The 25,687-nt window shown below is 44.9% G+C and overlaps 2 protein-coding genes across 2 annotated transcripts; both read right to left on the reverse strand.

Moving 5' to 3' along the window:
- Positions 1-1,845: 1,845 nt before the first annotated feature.
- On the reverse strand, positions 1,846-4,936 carry LOC147909611 (uncharacterized). Its single transcript, XM_087406542.1, has 3 exons — positions 4,021-4,936; positions 2,591-3,901; positions 1,846-2,294 (listed from the first exon to the last, which is right to left on the reverse strand). The coding sequence occupies exons 1-3, from the start codon at positions 4,934-4,936 to the stop codon at positions 1,846-1,848; spliced, it is 2,676 nt and encodes an 891-aa protein (XP_087262668.1).
- Positions 4,937-14,219: 9,283 nt separating this feature from the next.
- On the reverse strand, positions 14,220-15,148 carry LOC147909612 (uncharacterized). The gene is made up of 3 exons (XM_087406543.1): positions 14,880-15,148; positions 14,513-14,792; positions 14,220-14,465 (listed from the first exon to the last, which is right to left on the reverse strand). The coding sequence occupies exons 1-3, from the start codon at positions 15,146-15,148 to the stop codon at positions 14,220-14,222; spliced, it is 795 nt and encodes a 264-aa protein (XP_087262669.1).
- Positions 15,149-25,687: the final 10,539 nt, after the last annotated feature.

Consider the following 25,687-nt stretch of genomic DNA (forward strand, 5'->3'; position numbering starts at 1 on the left):
TTCCACCCCTATGATTATCTGTCGGCGCAGATCACCTTTCATGGTTGATGTTTTTTTTTTGCGCGCTACTTGCGGCGTCCAAGACTCTCAGCATCTCCGTCATTATGGTCTTCGGAGACATCTGCGGGAATAGATATGTAATCTCATCCACCGCAGTCTTTTGCCTGTACGAAAAAGAATCGTCGAGAGGACATTCCTGCAGTTTCTTCTTTTTACCCGCCCGCCAATCTTTCTTGGTGATTTGCAGGAAATCGGGCCGATCCAAGACATCATCGTCATAATCGTCCATCCTTGTCGCGCTCATTCTTGAGAGGGATTTGGATCCAAGGACGTTGCTCCTCTTCGGTTTGCGTCCTCTTTTTTTACCACGAACCGCAGCATCGGCCGACGTGGCCGAATCCGAAATAGAGGCACTTGATCTTGTTTCTGAACTGTCGATCACTCTTGGCGCATCCGACGTCTCGACAGCTGTCACCGGCGAATTTACAATGTCTCCATCCACGACACGTAATCTAAGTTCCCTGGGGAGATGCACGTCCGAAATTATTCTGGGCCCGGGCCCTCTAGCACTAACACTGTCCTTGTTCTCACTGTCTTTCACTATTAGATCCGTGTCTTGATTGTCAAGTACTGTACCGTCCTTATCTTTCAGAGATTCGCCAGACACTGGCAACTTCTCTAATACCCCTGTGAGCTTACACCGCTCCAGAAGTGTACTCCTACGAGTACTGGGACCGGGAGTCTCGTACACATCCCAATCCATCCTTTCCTCAGCGGTAGCCATATCGGCCGCGGAACCCGCCGGCAACTCCGCGACTTGCCCCTTGCATGATTCTCCCGTAGGAGTCGATCGCCCGGGAGCGGGAACACTACCCCCGGGAAACCGTGACGAGCATCCGACCTCTCGCCGTGTCATATCCTTTTTCGTGTTGTCCATATTGTATATATATATATATATATATATACCGACGATGGAGAAGAAGCCGGGTGACTCGCCAATCACCCGACTCGCCTCTAATGTAATTCCGCGACTACCTACGCGGACGACCGCCCGACGGCAAGGACATCGTCAAACGGCCGCAAGGCAGGAGTGTACCAAGATCGGTAGTAAGATTTCCACCCTTTTTTTTTTTTTTTTTTTTATAACGGAGGGGAAATGCCTGACGCATACCCCGAGCCTCGGGGGAGAGCCCGGGGTTATGTGGGGCTTGCACCCACTAAAACCCCTCCGAGTGTCCTTACCTGGTCTTGCATGAGGGACTACCAGGAACGCGTGCAGCATACTTCTGGGAGTCCCTCAGGCCAGTCGGCTTATTGCCGACTTCTATTCCCGCCCGGGGATTTTTATGGCGTCGTCTGAGAGACGACGTGTCCCCGGGCGGTGCTTGGCACCTTCGACTTTATTCGGGCGCTGGGGGGACACCACCCCCTGCGCCCGCCGCCCCGATTAGTGTTGGGGGGCGGGAGTTGGGGATCACGGCCCCCGCCGCGATCTCCAGCCCCCCGAGGGGCGCCAATCAGAAGTTTGGCGCCCCTCATGCTTCGGCGCCGCGAGAGGAAGTCTCGCGGCGCACCCCCCGCGCGCGGCGGCGCAGGGCTCCCCGCCCGGTCGCGCAGGGCTCCCCGCCCGGTCGCGCATTCGACGCGGCCGGAGGATGATGAGCCACTGTACCCCGCGCATGCGGAGGGTCATCCTGTTTCCGGCGGCGATCCGCCGCCGCTTCACTGCGCCCCGCGTCCGAGACGCGGGGCCGTCACTGATGATGGTGGCGACGGAGGTGGAGGGTTCACTGACCCCGACACTCCCGCACACCACCCCACCGTCCTCCTCTTCACTCCTCTCATCTATGGGGGAAGGAGGTCGCCGTCGTTCTCGCCCCGTGGGGCGGTCCCGGCGGCGGGTACGCGCGAGGGGTGACCCGGGGCGCGAGCGATCCGGCTGGAGCCGGCGCCCGCATTGACCCCCAACGCCCCCACCCCTCGCATCTCCTTCCCCCCCGTCAGCCCCGGAGGCGGTGGGGGCGGGAGAAGGCCCCGACCTCCCAGTGCCCTCTCCCTCTGCCTCTCAGCCTCCTCCTTCTGCGACATCACCCGATCGCAGAAGGAGGAGAAGGCCCTCCAAGCACTCTCCCTGCCGACTATCTCCTTCACGACAGCCGGCAGGGAGAGATCCTCCCCTATCTCACGGACCAGGACACCGCGCTCGCCCGCCCAAGCCGGGCAGGTCTCCAGCGTATGCTGCGCGGTGTCCCGGTCCCCATCGCAGTGGTGACAACAAGTGGTCGGCTCCTTACCTATGCGACACAGATACTCCCCGAAACATCCGTGTCCGGTTAGCACCTGCGTCGCGTGGAACGATAGTCCGCCCCATCCCCTGCCTACCCATTCCTCGAGGCAGGGGAGGATGGCCTCCACGGTCCGAGCGCCCGTTGTCGGCGGGTCGTTTTCGAGAGTGGAGCGCCACTCTTCGAAGACCCGCCGACGGGCGTTCCTTCTCAGTCGGTCAGTGGTCCTCGGGGTAACGATCCCCCCCCGAAGCCGAATGGCCTTCACTCCGGCGAAGGTTTCCGCCAGGGCGTCGGCCACGTACTCGGCAGAGGGGATCCCCGCGAGGACCAACTCCATACCGGGGCCCCATAAAGAGCCCCGGACAGGACGGCGTGCATATAAGCCCGCCTGACCGACCCGTTCGGACCGTGGAGGTTGGGCATGAGGCCGAGCAGAGCGTCTGCTCGGCGGCCCAACCGCGGGGCTAGCTCGTCGAAGTGTTCGACGAAGCCCCAGCGACCATCCACGGTGAGGCCCAGATATTTGATCGTTGACCTCACCGGGACGCGGACATCGTCCACCACTATATGTGCCTGAGGGGGCACCCCGCTCTTTCCATCGTGGAAGAAAAGAGCTTCCGATTTAGCGGCGGCCACCCTTAGGCCCAACTCCTTAATGGAGCCGACCACGCACGCCACTGCGACGTTTGCCGTACCGACGGCTCTCCCCCAGGTCGTGGCCCCGACCACCACCAACGTATCGTCCGCGTAACAAACGACGTGGCAGCCGGGCGGTAGGGCCGCGCGGAGAATGTAGTCGTATGCGACGTTCCAGAGTAGGGGTCCCAACACGGACCCCTGTAGAACGCCGCACGACACGTCCCTCCGCTGCTGAAGTCCCGTTTTGTTATGGAACTCCAGCTGCCTGTCCCGGAAATAGTCCTCTATAATAGCGACCAGGTAGGGGGGCAAGAGGTGATGTCCTCTCATCGCCCCAACTACCCGGCCCCATGGGATGCTATTAAAGGCGTTGGCGATGTCAAGGGATACAGCCAACGCCACCTCCCCTCCCGCGGTCATCTGCTCCGTGAGGGCCCTGACTTGCCTGACGGCGTCGATAGTCGATAGACCCTCCCGGAAGCCATACTGACCGCGGGATAGATTGGGACCATCCCGGGACAGGTGCCGGACGATGCGGGCAGCGATGACTCGATCCAGAAATTTCCCCGCATCGTCCAACAGGCATAACGGCCTATAAGCGGAGGGACTCTCCGCTGGCTTGCCCTCTTTACGGAGGAGGACAAGCCTGGCCCTTTTCCACGGCCTGGGAAATATGTCATCTCTGAGGCAGCTCGTGAAGAGCCGCCTCAGACGGCTGCCCACTATGGGAGCCGCGGCGAGCCAGAGCCTTCCGTGTACACCAGAGGGTCCGGGCGCCCGCGGCCTCCCCTTGAGGCGGGCGAAAGCCATCACCATCTCCTCCCGGGTGACGCCCAGCTCCTCCGTCCATTCGGACGGGGGGCCGACCCTCTCCGGTATTTCCCTTTCCCTATTGGGAAAGAGGGCGGCCACCACATCCTCCAGGAACTGAGCGTCCAGGGTTTCCGTTATCGGGGGGTCCACGGACGAAATTGCTTCGTCACAATTTTATAGGGCCTCCCCCACGGATCCCTGTCAAGGAAGGAGACGAGGTCGCGCCAAGCGTCGGCCTTCGCCCTCCTAATGGCCGCTCTAAGGGCGCTCCTAGCTTCACGGAGCGCCTCGGCGGCCACTTCCACCTCCTCGTCGGTGCCCCGTCGTCTGCGGCGGGTGAACCTCCGTCGGGCAGCCCGTAGCTCAGCTATCTCCTGGGGCCACCAGTAGACTGCTCTCCTCGCCACAGGATGGCAGAGGGGCATCGACGCGTCGCACGCGCGCGACATGGCGTCCCCGAGCCATTCGGCCTCCTCCTCCACCGAGCGGGCCTGGTTGGGTTCCGGCCACGTGGAGGAGAGGAGGCTCACCTCGAGGGCGCCGGGGTCCAACTTGCGCAGGGCCCATCGACGTTCCTTCTCATGTAGGTGGCGTCTTATCGACACCTCCGTGGGGGTGGACACCAGCTCCATGCGGATCAGACGATGATCCGACAATTCTCCTAAGGAGCTGGCGTCCACGTGCCAACCACGTATCCTGGCGGCAGCCGCGGGGGTCGCCCACGTCAGATCGACAATGGACTCCCCCCGGGCCCCCACGAAGGTACTGGCACGGTCTCTATTCAACAAGACTAGGCCGTGCCTCGCCGCCCACAGCAGGGTGCTGTCGCCCCTGGAGTCGGTGGATGGGGAACCCCACTCTAACGCATGGGCGTTGAAGTCCCCACCCAGTACTGGCCTGGGGGAGCGTCGTCTGATGTGCTCCCCCAGAGACTCCAGGGCGTCCTCATATTCCCTCCTCGTTAGTCGAGGAGGGAAGTAGCACCCCGCTACATCGATGGGCCCCCACTCTACCAGAGCGAACCCCTCCGCCGCCGATATTGGAATCATCGGCGGGGTGTTGCGCGCGTGCCAGCTGACCACCGCCACCCGTCCCAGGGAGTCCCCCGCCCAGTTGGGGTGACTCTCCGGGATATGGTATGGGTCTGCGGCGATGGCCAGTCCACCCCCCCACTCGGCGAGGCACTGCATTAGCATGCTTTGCGCCCCGGCCGAGTGGTTGAGGTTAACCTGAGCGAGGACGAGGGACATTAATTGTTGTTACCTCGTTCCTCGCCCCCACCGACGTTGGATTTGTCGGCCACGTCTGCGACCGCCGTGGGGGGTGACTCCTCCACGACGGCCATCTCAATGTCGGCCACTGTTACGGCCGACGTTGTCTCTGCGGTGGTCGCTGCCGCCGCGCGGGGCTGTCCCGCAACGGCAGTGAGGGGGCCACTGGGCTTCTGCCCCCCCCTTCTTGCCCTTCGCTTTAGCGGCGGCGCATCCGGCGCCGCCGATGCGGTGCCCCGAGGGGCGGCCGAGCTCGCGGCACGCGGGGCAATCAACCTTAGCGCGGCACTCTCTCGCCGCGTGGCCGATGCCCCCACACCGGTAGCAGCACCCGGAGCGATCCACGGTGCTTGTGCATTTGGCCTGGACATGGCCAGCTTCCAAGCACCGGAAGCATTGGAGGCTCCGGGCCGGCAGCAGGGCCACCCTGCAGCTCGACCACCCCACCTTGACTCGTGAGGCGGCCACTAATTGTTTGGTCGCCTCTACGGGGCACCGCACCCAGCAAGTGCCCAGCTCGTTGGGGGCCCTGCTGACTTCTCCCACCTTAAATTCCGGTGGGAGTCGCTTGTAGGCCCTCGCCAGATCCTGCGCCACCTCGGTGGGGGTGGCCGAATCATCGAGTCCGGTGACCCGGATCTCGGCCGTCTTCGATGGGCGGGACACCCTCACGTCGTCCCTGTTTGCGAAGACGGCCGTCAGCCTCTCGGCCAGCGCGTTCGCCTTGACTCGACTCTCCGGGCCCCGGACCTCCCAAATAAGGGCCCCTGTGATGGCCCTCCTGGGACGGAGATCCTCGATCCCCACGTCCTTGAGGGAGATCGAGGATCTTGCCTTCCCTACCACCTCTTGGTAGGAGGTAGGGTCGGCGCAGTTCACCACTATGGCCGCTGAACTTGGCGGCCTCAATTTCGGGAGGGGAGCCTTCTTGCCGGAGACTGGAGACCTCGCGGCAGTGCTCCCCTTCATCGCCGTCCCGCCCTTTTTCCCACCGCTCCCCTTTTTATTGGGAGCGGGGGCCACGGGCGCCCCGGCGCTCTTCGCGCTCTTGGGGAGGGGCCGGGGCGGCTCCGCTTCCGCCTTCTTCGCCTTAGCGGCCGCTCTCTTTGCCCCCCTCGAAACGACCGCGACCCTGGAGCGGAGGAACACCAACTCTTCATTCAGCCGGTGTCTCTCCTTCGTCCAGGCGGGTCTGGAGCATTCCTCCCTCTGGTCTACGTTCGCGGCCAGGCTGCTATCACCCGCCCTCGTAAAGACTGACATGAGGTCTGCGGACAGCTTGATGTATGCTGTCCACATATCCCTCACTATGTCGCCCCTGATGTTTTTGGATCGCTCAACCGACTTGGCAATGGTCGCCAGTTCGCGTGTTGCGACCGCGGCAACTGCGCAAATCGGTTGTTCGTCGAACTCGAGGGCGAGTTCGACAGCCTTCTCTTTGGACTTCCTGGCCGATGTGGAGGACGGCTCAACTTCCGGATCTAAAATCGTCCGGTGGTCCTTTCTTAGTTGCCGGGCTTTAGCCTTTTCGGCCTTCTTTGCCATTGCCTCGGCAGTATATTTCCCGACATGTTCGGGATTTAGAGCTGGCCTCCCCCTGGACCTTTTTGTTGACTCCCCCTCGGAATCCGAGGAGGAGACAACACATTCGGCCGGCCGTTTTCGGCTCTCTCCTCCAAGGGAGCTCAGCGAGACCGTAGAACCGGCCCTCGACAGCGCTCCCTCGTAGGCGACCGCCTCGGCGCGCGCCCCGGCCTTGCTGCTCGCAGGGCCGGGACGTTGTTTGCGCGAACTGTCGCTCATAGTTGAGCGAGCGTCCGCCTCTACACTCTGAAGCGAGCGTTCTCCCTCCACATTATGTTGAGAATTTATATTGTCCATTAGATTGATGCCCACGGTCCGCAGCGGCTCCGCCAGCCAGGGTGTACCCTCACCCCTCCCCCGAAGAATCAGGAGAGGGGGCCCCGAGTTCCCCCGGGGGGCTAGCATATGGCTCGGGTCCCCGGAATGTATCATCGGGGACACTGGCCTCCGGCCCCTTACTCCCCGTGAGCGGATGTGGTGTGAGCCCACTCACGAGTTTCAGGGGTCCCTCGTCTCCGATGTCGAGGGCACCGCTGCGGGTGGCGCCACCCGGGGCGGCCCCACGGACGGTTCAGGTCACGGAAGCGGCGCCCCTTCCGGACCCTAGCCGCCGTGGCGACCAGCCCGTTGTTTGCGCCGCCCGGTGTCCCGCTTCGGAAGGGACGCCGTCGCGGAGACACCGGGCACAATACTCGACGCCCCCCCCCCCGGCCCCGACCTCGGAATACGTCCGAGCGGCCCGGAGGGGGCGGGAGTCGCGCGCCCTGTCTCGGAATACGTCCGAGCGGCCGCGCGACCCCCCACCAGGAGAGACGGGTGGTTCCGCGACAAACCGAAGTCCGCGCGGCCTCGTCCTCCCCTACGGACAGAGTCCGCACCTCTCGAGGCGGGAGAAGTCCCCGGTGCAATGAGCCGAGGCTCTCGGAGACCCCATCCCCCTCAGTGGCATGAGCCAGCCCGCAGCCAGGAGCACCCAGCATACGGGCCGTCTCGCCTGCGGGAGCACCCGCGTCGACCCTTTTGCACGCAAACCCCAAAGGAACCACCCCACCTCACAGGGAGGAGGGGAGGGCCCCACGGGGGTCTACGTGCAGTGGGGGTCGAAACCCCACATCACGCACGGGAAGGGAGCAATCCTCCCCCTGACGGTGCCGTGCCACCGGGCGATTGAAGTCAGGGCCGCCAATCCCTACCGGCACACTGGGGACCCGTCCCGAAGGACGAGACCCCCAGGAGTCCCTCCCACGAGGAGAGGAGACCCCCTTGGGGTGCCGGACCCGGTGTACAGACTCCCCCCGTGAGGAGGGAGTCCGTACAGGCTGCTCTTAGACCCCCACGTGTCGCAAGCGACCCGTGGGGGAGCTCTCTCACCACGACAAGGTGAGAGCCCGCGAGAGGGAAGATCTACACCCGTCTTATGTTCATAAATACATAAAGTCAAAAGCGCGCACAGGAGAATATGCTCGCCAAAAAGTGGGATGGTACTTACCACCTCTCGACGAGTATTCCTCAGCATGCCTCCAAGATAGGAAGTAAACAGCAAAACCCCTAGGGATAACCCACATCCTGGAGTGTCCATGTCGGAACTGCCGCTGTGAAAGTTCCCTCGCAGATCTCCAGCCGTCCTCTATCTCGATACTCGCCCAAGAGAGAACTAAACTAGAGCCCAAGAACTGCACAATCACCTCGAGAATTTAGTCACTCCGCAAAGTTCCACTTATGTACACTCTATTTATACTGTTACTATATACAAGTACTATATACAAGTTTTTTACAGTCCGTCTATATATATATATATATACAGGGTGTCCGAAAAGTATGGAAACGGTCTAATCTCGAGAAATACTCATCGAATCAAAAAAGTAAAAATACACGTATTCAATGGTTCCAAAAGAGCTATCTTGTGACACCTAACACAATCCCCCACCCCCACCCGCTGGGGGTGATAGAGGGGGTAACTTAAAAATTTTAAATGGGAACCAATTTTTATTGCAGATTTCTCTTCTTCAGAAAAAGTTACCTATTGAATTTTACCTATTGAAGTGTATGTAACGAACATTATGTACATACATATGTATAAGCGGAAGATCGAATGCTATCATACAGCGTTTATCTTATGACAATAATCTTTTTTACATTTAACACATACTTTGTATTTACATTTCTTCTAATTTTGTAATAATTTTTATGTTTTTCACTATTTGCTTAACATTTCTTCCAGTTTTTAAAGTTCTGTATTCGCTCCCCCGTTGTAATTGTGCATACAAAGTTTTTGACACAAAAAGAAAGAATCGAAATCCTTATTCTATGAGGATGTAGTGATAAAAAAAGATCATACGAACAAGTGGCCCACCAATTTCATGGTACCCATCCAGATCGTCAATCCATTTCTAAATCAATTGTTTGTAACACTGTTTTTCGGATTCAGGATACTGATTATCAAAGATTGACCAAAATCAGCCACGAACAAAGACAACAATTTAGCGGTCTGTGTAAGTGTCGTTGAGGATGTGTATTCTGCAGTTAGAAAGATTGCACAACAAGTTGGTATCGGCAAATCGTCCGTCCATGAAGTATCAAAAGAAAAAATTTCCATCCTTACAAGATAAAATATGTGCAAGAACTTTGGGAAAACAACTTCGATCGCAGATTAGAATTTTGAGGAAATGATGGTGCGGTGTGACGAAAATGAGTTATTCCTTTTTTAGATATGCGCTTCCGATGAAGCTGCGTTTCACCTAGGTGGAGAAGTTAACAGATACAACATACGATATTGGTCAGATGAAAATCACCATTGTGTGAGGGATAGCCAAACAAAACATGAATAGAAAATTAATGTATGAGTTAGAATTTTGAGCAACCAAGTCGTTGGGTCTTTCTTCATTGAAGATAATTTCACAGCTGAGCAGTACATTAATTTATTGAATACCAACCAGAATACTAATACCTGAATACTAACCAGATTATACCGCCAATCCGAAATATTGCTGGTACATACATACATTTCATGTCTTGTTTGAACAGGATGTAGCCCCGTGTCATTTCGATTTGATTATGCACTCTATTGTACAACATTTTCTCCGGGCGTTGAATTGATAGGAGGGGTTCGACTGAGTGGCCACCAAGTTCACTTGATTTAAATCCTCTGGACAATTGTTTCAGGGCCTTTTTGAAGAACAAAGTATTAAAAACAAGGCCATCAGACATCGATGCGTTAAAAGAAAAATAATTCAATGTTGTAACAACACTAGAATCAAAAAGCAAAAGGTTGTGCCTATTAACTTCTCCACTCAACTGAAACGTAACTTCATCAGAGAAGCATATCCAGAAAGGAAATAACTCATTTTCGTCACAACGTCTCATCATTTCCTCACAAAATTCTAATCTCCGATCGAAGTCATCTTCCGAAAGTTCTTGTACATATTTTATCTTATATGGATGGAACTTATTTGCTTTTAATATTTGATGGACAGACGATTTGCCGATACCAATTTGTTGCGTAATCTTTCTCACTGAAGTATGGACGTCCTCAACGACACTTGCACATACTTCTAAACTGTTGTCTTCGTTCGTGGCCGTTTTTGGTCTTCCCGATTTTGGTCGATCATTAACAGAGCCAGTATCTTGAAACCGAGAAACAGTCTTACAAACAATTGATTTGCAAATGGGTAGACGATCAGGATGGGTATCATTAAATTGGCGGACGACTTGTTCGTATGTTCTTTTTTTATCGCCGCATCCTCGCAGAATAAGGATTTCGATCCTTTCTTTTTGTGTCAAAAACTTTGTATGCACAATTACAACGGGGGAGCGAATACAGAACTTTAAAAACTGGAAGAAATGTTAAGCAAATAGTGAAAAACATAAAAATTATTACAAAATTAGAAGAAATGTATGTGTATAAAGAAATACAAAGTATGTGTTAAATGTAAAAAAGATTATTGTCATAAGATAAACGCAGTATGATAGCATTCTGCTCGATCTTCCGCTTATACATATGTATGTACATAATGTTCGTTACATACACTTCAATAGGTAAAATTGAATAGGTAACTTTTTCTGAAGAAGAAAAATCTGCAATAAAAATTGGAAGTTCCCATTTAAAATTTTTAACCCCCCTATCACCCCCAGCGGGTGGGGGATTGTGTTAGGTGTCACAAGATAGCTCTTTTGGAACCATTGAATACGTGTATTTTTACTTTTTTGATTCGATGAGTATTTCTCGAGATATTAGACCGTTTCCATACTTTTCGGACACCCTGTATATGTCTCACCACAGTCAGCGTTCGTGCGCTCCCCACTTGGCCGCTGTTGAATAATTCACCCATCATCCATTAATCTCATGGCCGCCTTTACCACGAGACAGGGGGATCTTTTATAGAGGGCCCAACTCGTCGTCCGAGAGGTCGGGTGCAATCTCGGACGCTCGGTTTCTTCCAGTGGTGCAAGGGAAGAGATTACGAGAGCTCAGGCACCGCGGGTTCGCTAAACCCGTAGTGGAATCATATCAAGATGCGTCCGGGGATACCGGACCGCATCAGAGATGATCCTACCCCCTGCGGGGAACCTAACCTAACCTAACCTACGCAGAATCTTCCGTAATCTTTTTAGAGATCCCTCTCAGGGGAGAATAATGAACCAGAGTTATATCCTCTATCTCACGAGTCGTATGAATCTCGAGAGAAGGCCCAGACTCCAAAAAAAAAAGTCAGGATCATCCACGTCATTAGTCTCTCTTCGACTGTCTCCCTTCACCATTCTACGAGTTAGAAATTCCCGACGCATGTTCCTAACCTCATCGCTAAGGCTGTCTCTATTCGCTTGAATCGTCCTCATCTGCCTTTTCAGAATCGTGATCTCTCGCTCCAATTTCAATCACCTGCTACTCAATCTCCGCAAGTTCCTAAGCTCTAGCAGAATTCGCCGTCAGGTGCTGGACCTGCCTAGCCACTTCAACGCCGATAATTATTGACCGAAGATCCCCCTTCATGGAAGTCATTCTCCTCTGAGCACTACTCGCATCGAGGACCCTCAGAGTCTCTGTCATTATTGTTTTTTTGGTGACATCTGTGGGAACAGTTATGTAACCTCGTCAACCGCCGCCTTTTGCCTGTAGGACAGAGCGTCGTCCAAGGACTCCTGTATCTTCCTACGCTTCCCAGCCTGTTGATCCCTCTTGGTGATCTTAAAAAAAAAGTCCGGTCTCTCTAAGATGTCATCGTAGTCTATTCTATTCGCTCCCATCTTAGAGAGCGATCTAGAACCAGGAACGTTACTTCCCTTTGGCTTCCGTCTCCTTTTCTTCCCTCTAGGCGCCACAGCATCGGTTGACGCCATTGAATCCTTATATACTAGACATCTCCGAACTCTCAATAACTATCAGGATATCTGATGTCTCAACAGCGGTAACAGGTGAATTTACAATATCACCGTCCACAATTCGTATCCGCAACTTTCTCGGAATACGCACATTTGAGATGATTACAGATCCAGACTTTTCAGCGCCGTGATCCTTCTCATCACCACTCATTAGGACCGTATCTTGACTATCAGTAACTAGCACACTCTCCGCTTTGGAGGTTGCACAAGATAGAGCATCGAGCAACTTCTCCAAAACGACAGCAGGTTTTCGTCGCTCTCTCAGCGCACTTCGCCTAGTAGTTGAACCAAAAGGTGTTTCATAAATCCTCCAATCAGCCTTTATCCTTGACGGTAACTATATCGGCCACGGAGCCCGCCGACAATCCCACGACTTGCCCCTGGCATTATTCCCCCGAAGGGGTCGATCGCCCGGGAGCGAGGACACTATCCCCGGGAAATCGTGACGGGGATTCGAATTCCCGCCTTGTCGTATCCTTATTAGAACTATCCATGTTGTATAATATTGCCGGCGATGAGACAGAAGTCAAGTGACTCACCGGCAGATCACCCAGCCCGCCTCTATCCTGTTCCAGCGGCACTATCAACGCGGACAATCACCTAAGGACGACACCATTGAGCGGCCGGAAGGCAAAAGTGTACCATAAGCTAGATGTTGAGCTTACTTTTGTCCATCAACAATTTCACAAAAAGACATCCCACACACAAATATAGTTTACTCTTGGCAAAGAAATTGGAATGGTACTCACCAACTACTGCCAAGCTATTCCAATCTCCAAGATGGGGAGCAAACAGCAAAACCCAACGGGCTAACCCACATCTTGGAATATCTCTTCATCAGATCTCCCATTAAGAAAGTTCCAGTCCATGAAGTGTTGGCCATCTCAATCTTGGTGCGCGCACCAAGAGAGGTCCCCATCAGGATTCAATGAACCGCACTTATAAACAGGAACTCCAACAAATCACTAGAATCCACAAGATGAAGTCACCAGGTCACTACGCGACGCTTAAAAATCCAACGAGCGGGCACTAAAGGATCAACATCCATCCTAAGTTGATCCATCAATGTTTGATAGGACTAATTTCACGGGAAGAAACGTGCTGCACGTCAGTTCCATGTCACTAGCCAACATTTTAAGATTACGGCCTCGTCTTCCATAGTCATCTGTCTTACCCACAAAAGTAGTAGTCCACGCACTATACTATGTACATTGTTAACCCTATATACACTATATACATTGTTGTTTAATGTTTAGAGTTAAACATACTCACACAGTCACTTGCGTCTTTGCGCTCCCCACTTGGCCGCTGTTGGATGATTCACCCATCACCCATTTATTTCGTAGCCGCGCACCTCTACCACGAGACAGGGGGACCTTTTATAGAGGGCCCAACTCGTCATCCGAGAAGTCAGGTGTAGTCTTGGACGCTCGGTCTCTTCCGGTGGTACAAGGGAGGAGATTACGAGAGCTCAGGCACCGCGGGTTGGCTAAATCCGTAATGGAATCATATCAAAATGCGGAGATGTCGGATCGCATCCGAGATGATCTCACCCCCTGCGGGATACAAACCCCTTAACCTTTTTTTTTGTTTGCGTAGGAGAAAAATTTTCGCAGCGTCCTCTCTCGAGGGGGACCCGGAAGGGGGCGGGAGAAGAAGACACCCAGCGGCCCGCACTGGATGTGTCTGATTCGACTGTCCCGTGATCTCAGAGGATCCACTGAAACGGCCACCTATCGACTAAAAAAAAAAAACTCCCTCTTGTCCTAGCATTACCTCCATGCATATATGTGAGTGGAACTACCGACAGGCATTATTTCAGGGCATCCATAATGCTGCTGGATGACTCCCACCGCACGCACGGGAACATCCTTTAATATCAATTAAACTATATATACATTATTTACATAAATTTCCGTTACGAAGAGGTGAATCCCGGGAAGGAATAGAAGGAAGTATCGATTCCCTCCAACTCCTCTCTCGATCCCTCTCCGCTTCTTCCTTTCTTCTCATTACTGTCTCACAGAAATTCGCGAATGCAGTCCAGGCTTCAGAGGAGCACATGATGACCCCAATCACCAAGTTATACTCTCGGTCTAGATCTAAATTCAGACCGAGAGCCACAAACAAATTTCCTCTCTCCACCGCCCACGAAGGACAGTGAAGGAGAGTATGCACAGTACTATCAATAGCAGCACCACAGCAAATTGGTGACTTCGCCTTTCTGATCTCGTAGAGATAAGCCTCATAAACATCCGTGACCCACAATGACCTGGGTCATCCTAAAAGTAAGGCCACCATGAATCCTCCTCATCCACCTCGTCAATCTGCCTACAAGAGCCCCCCGAATAGCAACCCCAGGTGCGTCTCGAGGAAGTTCTTCGAGCCGCCTATTCCACCTAGCCACCGACCTCTCCGTTTTCTCATCGCGAATATAGCCCATCGTCCTGGGAGCGATGAAACCATTTCGCTCTATGTAATCGCTCGCCGCCTTAAGTAAGATCGCCTTAGACGATCAGCAAGCAGATCGAACGAGACCAGTCTCGCAAGTATTAGTGACGTCTCATAGGAGACAGTCTTATAACCCCTTATAATCCTAAGTGCCAGCTGTCTTTGCAGCCTAGCCGCGTCACGTCGAATGGTACGATCCTTCGCAACCGCTTGCGCCCACACAGGAGACTCATATAAAACGACAGACATAACAATGTTGACATATACCCGACGCCTGCACTCCCCAGGGCCATCAATATTAGCCATTAACTTGCCAAGGGCCGTAGCCATCTTCAGAGCCTTGGGAAAGAGTCGACGAAAATTTTCTCTAAAGGAACACTTAGAGTCTCACACCAATCCCAGATATTTCATCGAAGACCGCAATTCAATTTTCGCCAATCCCCTATTTTAATACTTCCCATTCGGTACCTCCCATATGAATGTTATGGCCTCCGTTTTGCCTATCGACACCTCGAGACCTAGCCGCTTAATCGTCCCGACTACAACAGCCGCCCCCAGTTCCGCCCTAACAACTTCCTCGCATAAGGACGGCCCTCTCACTACCAGAAGAGTATCATCCGCGTAAGACAGAACAACCCAACGGCAAGCTGACGCGCAAAATGGAGTCGTATCTGACATTCCATAGGGTCGGTCCAAGGACCGACCCTGGGAAACTCCACGCATCATAGGAGATCTTGCGTATCTATCGTCCCTGTTTATGTAGGATAGCCATCTGTCCGATAGATAGCTGTCCAGAATACGCCGGAGATATCCCGGAACCCCCTTTCCCACTAGCGTGTCTCTGATGACAGGTCACAGGAGGGAGTTGAAGACATTGCCTATGACAAAGGACACAGCCAATACCACCCCCCCATCCCGTACTCCATCATCCACCATCGCACGAAGCCTCCATATGACATCTACCGTTGATCTTTACGATCTGAATCCGAATTGAGATTCCGAGATATCCCCAGACTCATCCAGACATAGACACAGACTAGACGGAATAAAAAGGAAATACGTGAAATGGATTCTAAAACTGGAGAACACCCAATTATTAAGCAATCAGAAGAGCAATAAAGTACGAGGAAAGAATACAGAACTCGAGGAAAAAGTTAATAAAAGAATGCATAAAGGAGTTGGAAAAGGACAGTAGAGGAAAAGAAGGTGACTGGGAAAAGAAGAGACGAGAAGTACTGGAAAGAACAGGAATGAGTAAGGAACAAATAAGAAGAGTAAAAGAGGTAGGAGATCAAGGTATAACAGAAGATCTCATGAAGAGATTAGAAAGAAGAGGGAAAGAAGAGGGAAAGAAGAAAGGCAAGTAAAGATAAATGAGTCAAACTATAATAGCAATTATAAAAATATACAGTCAGAAAAGTTATCAAAATACTTGGAAGGCAAAAAGAGGATAAAAGATAGAAGTTTAAACTTAGCAAGATTGTGGGAACGAAACAAAAGGAGGAGAGAGGATGCAGAAAAGAGATGTAGAATCTGGTATGCTGCAGAAGAGAATATGAGTCATGTACTTAACAAGGAGTGCAAAGAGACAAAGAGTGAGATGCTGATGGAAGAATTCATAAAGGTAGAAGATAAAGGGATAGAGATAATGAAGAGGATAGATAAGGCAAGAAAAAAAGCCGAAGGGAGGGAAAAGAAACAAGAGTGAGAACTTATCACAGATTGTTACACTAAGATTAGAAAGCAAAGTTGTATATAAGTATAATTTTAAAGACAGTTCCAAGCAATCATAAAGTACCAAAGTCACAAGTAGTTATGTGTAGGTACGCTATAGGTAGGAAAGTTTGTAATATGCGATACACATTGTTTTGTTTTTGAATGAATAGCTTTTATATGTATTTCAAGTATTCCAAATGTTTATAAGTATTTATACATATATATATATACATACAGGATTGGCCATATTCGACGGAAAGATGTTTTTTTTTTCAATCATGGGAAACGTCGTTACTCGATCTAACATCTCTGTCAAAAGTTACAGTGTTGCCAGATCTTTCCGTCGAATATGGCCAACCCTGTATATACCGGGTGTCTCAGAGCACACGTACCACCTTTTTAAAAGGTAGGGATGTGTTTGTACAAAAAAATGGTTCAGACGAAATTTGCAGGATTTCGGGAGATCTATCTGATGGTGACCTTGAATTTGACCTTGAGGTCGACCTTGGGCATAACTCAAGGTCAAAGTACCGTTTTACAAATGTAAATCCTTATTCATGTCATCACAAATGAAAATAGCGGAAAATTTTACGTCCGAATACGTTATCAAGCCTAGGTCAAAATTACTCTTAGAGGTCATGTGGAGGTCAAGTTACTTTTGGAGCACCCGTACCAACCTTCTAAAAGATATGGATGTGTTTGTACAAAAAATAGTTCAAACAATATTAGGTATTTATTATAGCTATGATGCATCCATCTGCTGGTGAATTTGAATTCTACCTTTAGATTCATTTGTAGTCGTGTACATCGATTTTTAAAGATTCCTAATTATCAAGATCTTGAACAGTCGATGCCGCCTGTGTCAGCGTTACCCAAGATGTACCACGTGGAGGTCACAAGGTCGGACTTACACCTCGTCGGGATGGTTCCCCGGAAATATGCGGTTCAGTTGTTGACGAGCAATGACAGACGTGTGGGCTGGACATCCATCCTGTTGAAACCACATATTTAGACGTAGTTGAAGTGGAATATCTTCAAGTAAACGTGGGAGTTCGTTTTCGAGTAAATCGACTAAACTGAATTAAACTACACTAAACTAAACTAAACTGAACTGAACTGAACTAAACTTACTTGTTTGTTTTGCTTTTCTCCCTTTGCTCGCTTAAGAGTTTTATAAACTGTCGGTTTTTTTTTTAGGTGCGTTTTATACCTAGGTAGGTAGATACTTAGGTACTTCAATATTCGGGGATTATTATTCATTTATAGGTAGATATGTCTTACTCAAGCGAAGAAGCTGCGTTAATGTTGTCGGTTTTGAGTAGGGCTAGAAGTTTTCGCGAAGCTGAAAGAATGTGGCGAAATGAATATCCCGATCGTACACCGCATTCGCACAATGTTTTCAGTCGTTTGCAACGGCGGATAATTCAAAAAGGTATCGTCCAATCGGATTATAATAAAGGAATGCAAATTCATCGTCCGCTTCGTGCAGTACGAGCACCTGATATAATTGCTTCTGCTCTTGTAAATCCTACCGATTCTTTAAGAAGACGAGGAAGAGATAGTGGAATAAGTAGAAGCACTATCAGTAGAATTTTGCGAGAAAATTCATTTCATCCATATCGAATGTCACTTCACCAGGCCATGACATTGGACGATCATAGACAAAGACTGATATTCTGTAATTGGATTACTCAACAATTACCTACTTTCCATAGAAGTATCTTGTTTTCTGAGGAGTGCACCTTCAAAAGTGACGGCGAAGTGAACACACATAATCTTCGTTATTGGGCGCAAGAGAATCCACATTGGTATCGAGAAATCGATCATCAACGTATCTGGAAAGTCAATGTTTGGTGCGGAATTGTTGATACGCATATCGTCGGACCATTTTTCTTTGAAGAAAATCTAAACCGTTTTCTGTATGTCGATTTACTCGAAAACGAACTCCCACGTTTACTTGAAGATATTCCACTTCAACTACGTCTAAATATGTGGTTTCAACAGGATGGATGTCCAGCCCACACGTCTGTCATTGCTCGTCAACAACTGAACCGCATATTTCCGGGGAACCACCCCGACGAGGTGTAAGTCCGACCTTGTGACCTCCACGTGGTACATCTTGGGTAACGCTGACACAGGCGGCATCGACTGTTCAAGATCTTGATAATTAGGAATCTTTAAAAATCGATGTACACGACTAAAAATGAATCTAAAGGTAGAATTCAAATTCACCAGCAGATGGATGCATCATAGCTATAATAAATACCTAATATTGTTTGAACTATTTTTTGTACAAACACATCCATATCTTTTAGAAGGTTGGTACGGGTGCTCCAAAAGTAACTTGACCTCCACATGACCTCTAAGAGTAATTTTGACCTAGGCTTGATAACGTATTCGGACGTAAAATTTTCCGCTATTTTCATTTGTGATGTCATGAATAAGGGTTTACATTTGTAAAACGGTACTTTGACCTTGAGTTATGCCCAAGGTCGACCTCAAGGTCAAATTCAAGGTCACCATCAGATAGATCTCCCGAAATCCTGCAAATTTTGTCTGAACCATTTTTTTGTACAAACACATCCCTACCTTTTAAAAGGGTGGTACGGGTGCTCTGAGACACCCAGTATATATATATATATATAAAGACGAATTCTTTTTCATCATATAACATCATACAGATAACTTTGTTTTCTCCTTCTTCTGGATACAAACAGAAAACGAAACGTTTTGTTATTTTACCCTAGTACAAGCAAGTAACGTCAATATTAATGGTACAGAGAAATTGAATGATATGTTTCATTTATTATATTAATTATAATATATTTATGTACTATGGTTATCTGTTTGCGAGTAAAATATAATAATCAACATCTACACGTATATACTATCAATTATGTTTTACATGTTATCTATGTAAACAATAACTTACAGATAACACTATTTGGTACAGATTTTAGACCACGAACGTAATTCTTGCAGATTTTTTTTTGTTAAATTAATCCATAAATTAAATTACGTCACGTTTTTATAAGTCCCAAAAAATGTAATTTTCAGCATTTTTTAGGTTCAACTTTCAAAATCATGATGTGATAGAGTAATTTCATTTACAGAAAAATTTATGAGAATCTCTTTCTTTCATTCGTGATTTAAAAAAAAGTTTAAATTTGTTGGACAATGTAATTAAAGGAGTTAAAGTAATTAAAGGAGGAAAATGGATAATTTTTTAATTTTTTATATTAAATATTTTTATTATCAGTACAATAGTCAAATATATTAATAAGCTTAAAATTTAATTATTTTTTTCTGTATCGTATTATCCAAGTTATAATATTGGGTTGGGGAAAAAGTCCTGTCGCAAATTACAGGGGGAGTTAGTATATATAATACAATGTCTTCGTCAAAAATGAATAAAATTTAAATTTTAAAAAAGGGTTTTAAAGCTTGAAATTTGTACTTTCAAAAACATACTACATTTGAGTTTATGTGGATTTGGTAATTTTTACATACAGAAAACTACGAGCTGAAAATAATTGAAAATTTTCTTCTTTTGTGGATTTATAATGTGCTTAAAATTAATTTGAGAAAATTTTTTACTATTTATCTCAAAAGCTTGAAGCTTTCCCTACAAAATCGTTCTTTAAAAATGTTTCTACGATTTTTGTTACTGAGTTACCGCAGAATAAATAAAAAGAACATTTTGACTTTGATTGTTTATAACTCTATTAAAAATCATCGTGTCGCCATTTAAAAAACAGATTCTTCAAGATGAAACTTTGCTCTATTGAATGATATAATTGTTACATGTAAAAAGACTTTTCCCCTAACTTTTCTCCTGGAACTTGTGAAAGGACTTTTTCCTCAACTCAATACTTTATATATTTCATATTGCTTATATTATTTACGTGAAAAATATTCGTGTGAGCTGAACGTAAACGATACATAAATGTGTAGAAACGATACATAATCTTGAAATTTAAGGCATAACACATATAATATATAACAATATTATTAATGTATATGCACATAAATACAATCTTAAATAAAAACCGCTACATGAATATTATTATATGCAACAGAGAATAAAAATTTTTTAAAGAAAATTAATTGTAAGTATTAACAATAACGCTACAATAACGCTAAATTGTACTTTGCAGAAAATAAAGCATTGTCATGTACAAGAGATGCACTTCCTAGTAGTGTATCACTGCCTTTTTTCGAAATATGTAATAATAATATTGAAAATTCTGAAAATCGATGCGAGGGAGAAGAATCGAATGATAAATATATATCTTTTTTTATACATTTGTGTGTATACAAAAATCATTATTTACGTAAATAAAAATAAAATGTATATTTAAAACTATTTATATATAGAAAAATGAAGAACATGTGTGCATGATATATTAGTTATGTTCCTTTTGGGGGATTATCAAAAGGAGAACCGACTCAAGTAAATAGGAATTTGATGGCTTGGATGATGGACAAGTGCAAACTGTAGTAAAAATACGAAAAAAATAATAATTTTTCGTTATTTATATATAAATATTACTTATGCAAATTATGTAAATATTAATGTTAAATTTTATCTTTCTCTTCCATTATTTTTTAGATATTTAAGAAGCCTATAGCATTACAACAAATATACAAGATGGCAATCATAATGACACATACTATGTAAAGTGTTTATTACTATTCTTTTTTCTTATTTTTATTTTATATTTTAATTTAAACTGCATAATTTTTGCACATTCTTTTGACTTTCTTTTATATCAAATCTACATTAATATTGACATTTGTTTATTAATTATATTAAAAATCATGAATAAATACAGCCAAGAATGTAAGAATCTAATTAATGGTGAGTAAATTATTTAAAAACAAAATGTATTTAATTAAACCTTGTAACTGCAATGAATGGTATTATGAGGAATGTTTTGGCTCTATTTTGAGCATATAAATACAGTATGTAAATGCTGTCTTTTTTGAGCCACAACATTTGTTATCGCGGTTACTATTGATTGTATTAAAGCTTAATTAAAGATTTTGTTTTTGCACATCATTTTACGTATAACTTATCTCTACTTATTGATTGCTACGTTTTATACTTAAGAGTTGTATTTTAATTTATACTTCTCTTTAATAATCTTATTTTTTATTTTATATAGATACATGTCATAATACAAATCATATTACAAAAAATCATATTACAAAAGTTAATTAAAGAGAAAAAGTTAAATTTATTAATAAATTTAGTGCAAAATCCCAATACATAAGCTATAGATGAAACTCAAAATGGAAAGGGATTATTACCTGAGTTTCCTTTAACAAGCACGAATGACTTCATAAAATTTGAATAAGAACTTCAGTCTGATAGAGAGATTAGAAAACAGTTTATAAGTATTGTTCCATATATCTGCATAATTCGTGTCTTTTTAACGAATAATTAATTGTGCATCGAAATGATGGTATAAAATACATTCAACATTTATTAATTAAATATGTTTGATTAGTATACAATATACAATTTCATGTTTTATTTTACAGAGAAACTGGATTACGAGATTTGACAGTAAAACGCATATTCAAAAAACACGGAATATTTTGAAAGCTCTTTTGGATGATGCCTTATGCAAGAAATTGTCATGGACTGGACAAAAAGGATCAATATCTATTAAAGATTGTGGGTTTTCTAGTATTATAGCAGATACTTCCGATTTTTTTTGCAAATATCATATAGTGTGACTGCATCTTTTCTGTAACTGTTAGCATAATATTGATTCTTACTCAAAAGTTTTAAGAAAGTATAATAGTCTTTTTTTTCAGTGCATGCTAAGATTGTTATTGAAATATAAAATTTATATAATTCATTTCTATCAATGCAGATTAACTTACACTTACTTTTAATTGCATCAACGTTATTTTGATTTCAAGCAAGGCTTAGAACTTTGTTTTTTTTTTGTTTGTCTCTCTGTCTCTTTCTCGATTCTAGAGAGAGAGAGAGAGAGAGAGAGAGGGGGAGAGAGAGAGAGGGAGAGGGAGAGAGAGGGGGAGAGGGAGAGAGAGGGAGAGGGAGAGAGAGGGAGAGGGAGAGAGGGAGAGGGAGAGGGAGGGAGAGAGAGGGATAAAGATGCTTTTTTAAGTTGCGCTTGAAATCAAATTCCACCTTCATTCCACCCTCTCGATTACTTTGTAAAAGCTTCGACATTATTTGTGGACACCGAGAAACTCATTAAAGATTTGAGAGCAGGCCCCTATATTCTTTTTCCAAGACATTAACAAATAGATACTCTGGAATTACGAGCAATTATTTTTCATTGTACCGGCCAGTATAAATTTTAAATCAAATCTCAATAAACGACTTTTATGTTTACTAAGAATAACATATCGCTTATTTTCTAGAATGAAATTGTAATCTGTTTTACTTGTATGTATGTATGTTCGTTTTGAACTTGCACCTTCAATGACATATGAGTTATTTTTCATGATAATATATTATATTAAATTTAGATAATATATACACTTTATATATGTTTACTTTGAACTTCACCTTCAATAATATATCAATTACTTGTAACAATAATATATATTGTTAGATAATCATTAAAATTTTTAAAGGTTTACATTTTTGAGAATACGCTGTATGTATGTTCACTTTAAACTGGGACCTTGAATAATATATCAGTTACTTTTCATTGTAATATAAATATATTGTTAGGTAATCGTTTAAATTTTATTAAAATTATACCCTCGTACCCGTCCTTTAAATAATTGCTATTGTATCGATGGTTGCCAGTAACAGAAATGAATATTTATTATTCATTCAATAAGCATAAATTTGGACAAATTTAATATTTTGTATTTTAGTTTGTTTTTGACTCGTGTCGATGTCACTTTGTCAGAGTATGTCCCCTGTATTTGGATTAGCAATTCTGTCGAGCTTGATAACTATAACGTTACGTAATAAATAATTTGTGACAGGCGTAAACAAATTTAACAGGTAGTTTACGAGCAGTAGCAATTGCCCGCGAAATCTATATGAATAATACTTGATTGCAAACCCATTTCAAGATTGGCACTTAATTACAGTGAAATAGCTATATGTTCATGTGTGTCGCAACAAATGTAAATATCGATGACATTTCAAATGGTCTTATTGATCTCTTTGATACATTAATAAATGTTCAACTAAACTGCAAAGGAAAAAATATATATAAGATTTAATTTAAAATATTATACACATCTGGACAGCGTTAAAAAAATGCATAAGTTGGGCTTAATCGAGAAATTCAGGATGTAAAATTCTTAGTCATGCTGTTCTCTCTAGCGTTAACTCAGAAATAAAAGAATATGATTCTATGTGACGCGATGCATCGAAAATTTAACGCGAAAAAGATTCTAACGGCATGAAGCGATGTAATAAAATTTAATGTTTTGCAGTAACATAAATTAGAGAGTGTGTGTACGGCGTGATTCCATGCGTCACGTGCGTAATATGCACGTACGTGGTCAGGTCCGTAGTGAAAAAGGGTCGACCTCATACGCAGCATGTTAACGAGAAAGCAATAAAATTAGTCTAAAGCTAATTAAAACTTGAACGCGTCTCTAATAGGCTAATGGCTGGTAATTAACTATTTGCTCAGCATGCGTGCGTGCTCAAGTAAGTGCAGGTATGTGTATGGTAGGATTGTTGGAAAAATATTTATATATATAGAGAGAGAGCTAACTGCTTGTGTGTGCAAGTAAACCGTCATTTAAGCAGCATATGGTGCGTGCAAGAAGCATCCCGCCGGCGCAAAATTGCTTATTTTGCGATATTCATAGCAAGCCACGTATGCTACCTATATTCGCTTGCGACATCGTCTTTAGATATGTACATACACGTTGCGATCAAGTTTCACGAAATGGAATTAATCCGCCTGTTGTTCAAAGCGGATATGGAGATAATAGCGCACTGATTAATCATTTAACCATTTTTGCCTCAATTTCTTTCTGTAGAACGTGCGGAGAATCTGTTTTTAAGTTAATAATTTAAAGTGTAATGGGAGTATATAAATTCGTTCGCTAGCGATCGGTAATTTATACTGTATGGTCAATAAATTGTAATATAATTAAAATTAACGAAAAGATTTCCTTTGTAAAAAAAAGTCAAATAAAAGAGAAACAAAATAAAAAACAATATAAAAAATAAAAGAATAATTTCCTTTCTTAATTCTTTCATCAGTTGCGAATATTTGAGAAAAAAAAGTTAAACATAAAAGTTTAAAGTATGTGCGTTTTTATTACTGTTCGACAAAAAACGACTTTTTGAACACTGGAATGAGATAAATCATTTCCCATAGTTTTTGGATGCTGAATTCTGTTTTCAAATAATTCTATCATGTCACAATTTCGAAAAATTTAGTTACAGTTACAAAAATTTCGCTATTTTCGTCATATTATAACTACACGACGTGTAAACAGGGCATACGTATATGTATATGTGACGTATTGGAAAAGTTTTGTGACAATTAACTCAATATATTACGTGTAGTAAAAAGAAATCCATTATTTTTCCAATAGATGGATTTCTTTTTACTACACCTAATATAAGTATATGGCATATACGTTAAAAAATAATTCATAAACACCAGAATTTTATCTGTAATATGTATATAATATATTAGGTGTTGGAATTAATTCGTAGCGTTTTACAAGTGATGGGAAGTACTTTCATTAATGTATTTTTTAATGCTCATGTGAAATAAATAACATTCTTTCATTAAAAAACGCTACGAATTAATTCCAACACCTAATAATATTCTATATAATATAATATTCTAATTACACAAACATTTTTTAATACTTTTGGATATAATAATTCTAATTAAGTCAGGCGATAATGTTTAGTAATATATATTTTATAGACGCATGTATGAATAATTGAAAACAGAAACTTTTTTATGTTTTGCGATCTTCTCTTTTCTCCGGCGACATTGGTGAGCTCACTTTCGGGTGTAGTCTAAATATTAAGAATTTTGTGTTTAAAGGCATTAATATTGCGAATCCATTTGTTTATCCGGTTTAAATCACGATTGTCGAATGATAATCATATTCAATATGTCTCGATATTAGATTGTAAAACTCAGTATTACAATTGTTATTACAAGATCAATACATTTTTGACGTGTTGTTCGTTGCATAAAGCACATTACTGAATTTATTGTAATTAATTAAATTGTTAATCTGCAATTACACTCAATAATTAAAGCTATTAATTCTCTAATTGTGTAAAACAGTATTAGTAAACTTAATTGACTGCGACTACCCTAAGAGTTCAACAGGTTATGGCTCTAGAACACGCGGTCAATAGAGAAATGGATTGCAAATAGTAAAAAAAGGAAAACGAATAATAAAGAAACGAATAGAAATTAAAGCTTCTAATATCGAAATATAGAAGAAAGGCTAAAATTAAAAACAGATATGAATTGTTAATTAGTATTTAGAAGAAAAGACAACCCTGCTGAAAATTTTTTTCAGAATTTTTCATATATTGTATTTAATTTT

Source organism: Acromyrmex echinatior, chromosome 5 (genome assembly GCF_024713525.1).
Source record: "Acromyrmex echinatior isolate Ae372 chromosome 5, ASM2471352v2, whole genome shotgun sequence".
Taxonomy (NCBI): domain Eukaryota; kingdom Metazoa; phylum Arthropoda; class Insecta; order Hymenoptera; family Formicidae; genus Acromyrmex; species Acromyrmex echinatior.

Coding starts and splice junctions, on each gene's coding strand:
- LOC147909611 (XM_087406542.1), bottom strand. CDS start 4,936: ATGCTAATGCAGTGCCTCGCCGAGTGGGGGGGTGGACTGGCCATCGCC. Junction 3,902..4,020: donor AGTGGCCGCCGAGGCGCTCC/GTGAAGCTAGGA, acceptor ATTGTGACGAAG/CAATTTCGTCCGTGGACCCC. Junction 2,295..2,590: donor GCGGGGATCCCCTCTGCCGA/GTACGTGGCCGA, acceptor TGTGTCGCATAG/GTAAGGAGCCGACCACTTGT.
- LOC147909612 (XM_087406543.1), bottom strand. CDS start 15,148: ATGCGTGGAGTTTCCCAGGGTCGGTCCTTGGACCGACCCTATGGAATG. Junction 14,793..14,879: donor TGGGAGGTACCGAATGGGAA/GTATTAAAATAG, acceptor GTGTTCCTTTAG/AGAAAATTTTCGTCGACTCT. Junction 14,466..14,512: donor CACTAATACTTGCGAGACTG/GTCTCGTTCGAT, acceptor ATCTTACTTAAG/GCGGCGAGCGATTACATAGA.